This window comes from Microtus ochrogaster, unplaced genomic scaffold (assembly GCF_000317375.1).
Source record: "Microtus ochrogaster isolate Prairie Vole_2 unplaced genomic scaffold, MicOch1.0 UNK44, whole genome shotgun sequence".
In the NCBI taxonomy this organism is placed as follows: domain Eukaryota; kingdom Metazoa; phylum Chordata; class Mammalia; order Rodentia; family Cricetidae; genus Microtus; species Microtus ochrogaster.
In genome coordinates this window covers 2,719,812-2,722,734 of record NW_004949142.1, presented here as the reverse complement: position 1 = coordinate 2,722,734, position 2,923 = coordinate 2,719,812, and the positions used below count along the sequence as shown (strand labels likewise).

General features: G+C 53.8%; 1 protein-coding gene across 1 annotated transcript in view; it reads right to left on the bottom strand.

Annotated features, from left to right (window-relative positions):
• The window catches only part of Sost (sclerostin), a 3,286-nt gene extending 1,853 nt beyond the window's left edge, over positions 1-1,433 (bottom strand). The window contains exon 1 of the mRNA XM_005369147.1: positions 1,214-1,433. Within this exon, the coding sequence (XP_005369204.1) occupies positions 1,214-1,433 (220 nt within the window). The remainder of the gene's footprint in view (positions 1-1,213) is intronic.
• Positions 1,434-2,923: the final 1,490 nt, after the last annotated feature.

Genomic DNA, 2,923 nt, shown 5'->3' with positions numbered 1-2,923 from the left:
TTTTTTTTTTTTTTTTAAGTTCCAGGACCAAAACCAGAGAGGAGCAGAGGCCAGGATCAGCCTCCGCCCCAGAGAGAAGGCACAGCGGGGGAGGTGTGCGCCTTGCCATCCTCCTGTGGCTGGCTTTTTGGCTTCTGGGCTGATTTGACTTCCTCACCCCTGCAGAGGTGGGATGTGGAGGTGGTCTGTTTGCCCAGGGAAGGATAAATTTGGGGGCTTTCCAAGAATAGTGCCTTTAGGTCAGGCACTTTCTCTGCAAAACGTGACTGCAGGGCACGCTCCTTTGGGGTGGCCCTTTCCCCCACATCCCTTACTGGCTGGGAGACAGCAGAGGCAGAGTGTAGTGGCAGCTTAGGAAATGAACTTCTGCCCCACTCAGATGGGGACCAGCAGGCAGAAAGGTCCTCACTCTGGAGGGTGTTCCTCCAGCTGCCACCTCACCCCAGTCATTCCTGCCAGCTGCGCACTCGATCCCCCAGGCATTTCTCCATGCAGGACTGCCTTCACAGGCTCTGTCCCCAGGAATGAGGCAAAGCTGGGGCCGGGTTGCAAGCAGAGGGCAGCTGGTGCCCCTTGTGCCCATATGGGGGATGCTACACTCAACTGCCACTCATGTGCTAAAATCGTATCGAAAACTCCTTTCTCTGATGCTAGCCCACTGGTTCTGATGAGGAGAACTGAAGGGGTTCTTTCTGGATCCAGGTTCCCACCCGAACCCAATCTCGGGTTGCACTGCAACTGGATCAAACCAGCTTCTAGTCTCAGCTCTTCTCACTCCCAGGTGACTTTACCTCAGGAGCCTCAGTTTTTCCACCTTCAAGCTAAGGCTTTACCTCCGGGGTGACCATGTGGGATACAGGACAGCCACAGCATCCGGCATCCACCAGGTGCTACCAGCATTACCCTTGTCACCTCCCCGCTGGTCCAGCTAGAGCTGACCCCCATGTCCTCATCCTTGAGGAGATTCTTTGAACCAATCATACAAGCCCGTGCCCATGTTTATGCCAGTTTTGACAGATCTCAGTCTCCCCGCCCCACCTTGGACACTCGGCCAGCCCCTCCAAGCCTGTCCTCAGATATAACACTGTGCTAACATTCTTCCAGGCAAGCTGGTCTCTCCCCTGATGTGTAGAGACCCCCAAAGAGCAGATCCTAAAACTTCCCCAGTTCCCTCCCAGGATCCCCTTGCTACCTTGTCTTCCTCATCCCATACCTTTGGTGTCATAGGGATGGTGGGGAGGTCTCCCTCCGTTCTCTGCCCGGTTCATGGTCTGGTTGTTCTCCAGCTCCTGTGGAGGCTCGGGGTAGTCTCTGAGGCCAGGGATGATTTCTGTGGCATCATTCTTGAAGGCCGGCCACCCCTGGCCCTCCACAGCACGGAAGGCAGCATGGACAATCAGGCAGACAAGACAGAGGGCCAGCGAGAGCTGCATGGTGCCAGGTGGAGGGAGGGCACTCAGTGGCACAGGCTCCAGTCCTCAGCCTAGATACAGTCGCCTTTTTAAAGCCCCCTCTGCCTCGTGCCAGCCAATGAGGATGGGCTGGAACAGGGCTGGTCCTATGTTTCCTTACCCCCCTCCCCAGGGGGAAAGGGGTGTGCTCAGAGTGAGCCCTCCCTAAGACTTCTCGAGCTCAGCAAACTTCCAAATTGCTGCTGGCACTCTCAGGTGACCCGAGGCAGGGACAGAGCCAGCGCTCCCAAGCGCCTCCCACATTCAGACAGCTGTGGTTTTCAGATATCAAAATGAGCTTGGCTTTTTAATTGTCTGACTCCCTGAGCCCCTCAGGCATTCTCAAAACAAACTGTGGGCCAGCTTAACAAAGGAAACATGGGGCTTTGAGTTCTACAGAAGGCAGGCAGAGTCCAGCTGACCAAATTCCTTTAGCCAAGTTCCTTTGTCACCCCCCCCCCCGCTAATGGTCTTAATTAAAGGTGTTTGTTTGTACCCCACTCCTCACCTGGAACCAAAGGATGCCTTTTTTCATTTGGGGGGATTCTGGGGAATCTAACCTAGGGTCTCATGCTTGCTGTGCACACTACAGGGATGCTTTAAAGGCAATCCCATTGGCCTCCATAGGGCTCAGCACTGACGATTCTGAGCAGAGAAGTCTCTGGACTTTCTCTTCAAAACCAGGGGGGAAGTAGAGAGTCCACAGCCACTGGCGAGGAGGTGGGATTCTGGGGACAGGTTGAGGGTAAGCAGGTCACCATGGCTCTTGGAGATGGCTCACAATGAAGAAATCTCTTCTACTCTTGACCTGGGGTTCATTACAGAAGATTCTTAGCCAGGGAACTCAATGTGGCTTATAGGCTGGTGTGTCAGAGGCAGTTTCTTCCCCGGTCAGGCCTGGGGCAGGCAACACAGAATCCCATCTCTTGGCAAAAGCCAAGGCTAGTGCGTTTATTGGTGATATTCTCCCACCATTTCTCAGCTCATGTATGCGTGCGTGTGATACATCTGTGTGAGTATACATGTATGAGCATGCAAAGACCAGAGGAGGTGTGTCCTCCTCTGTCTCTCTCCAAGTTATCTCCTGAGACAGGATCTCTTCCTGAGACATTTAGGTTAGGCTGGCTAACAGGCTAGTGAGCTCCCATGACCCACTTGCCTCTGCCCCGCCACCCGCACAGTCCTGGGATTTAAATACAGATAGCCAGGTTTCCACATGGGTGGCAGGGATTTGAACTCAGGTCTTCATGCTTGCACACCATGCACTGTTACTCACCAAGGCATCTCTCCGGCCTCTCGTTATGTTTTCATAGACAGCTCTGAGTCTGAGATGAAAAATCCAAGGGACACATATATATAACAGGTGAGTTTCAGAAAGCCACCTCAGGCCCATGTAGGCCACTGATTCTCCACCTTCCTAGTGCTGTGACCCTTTAATACAGTTCCTCATGTTGTGGTGACCCCCCCCCCCC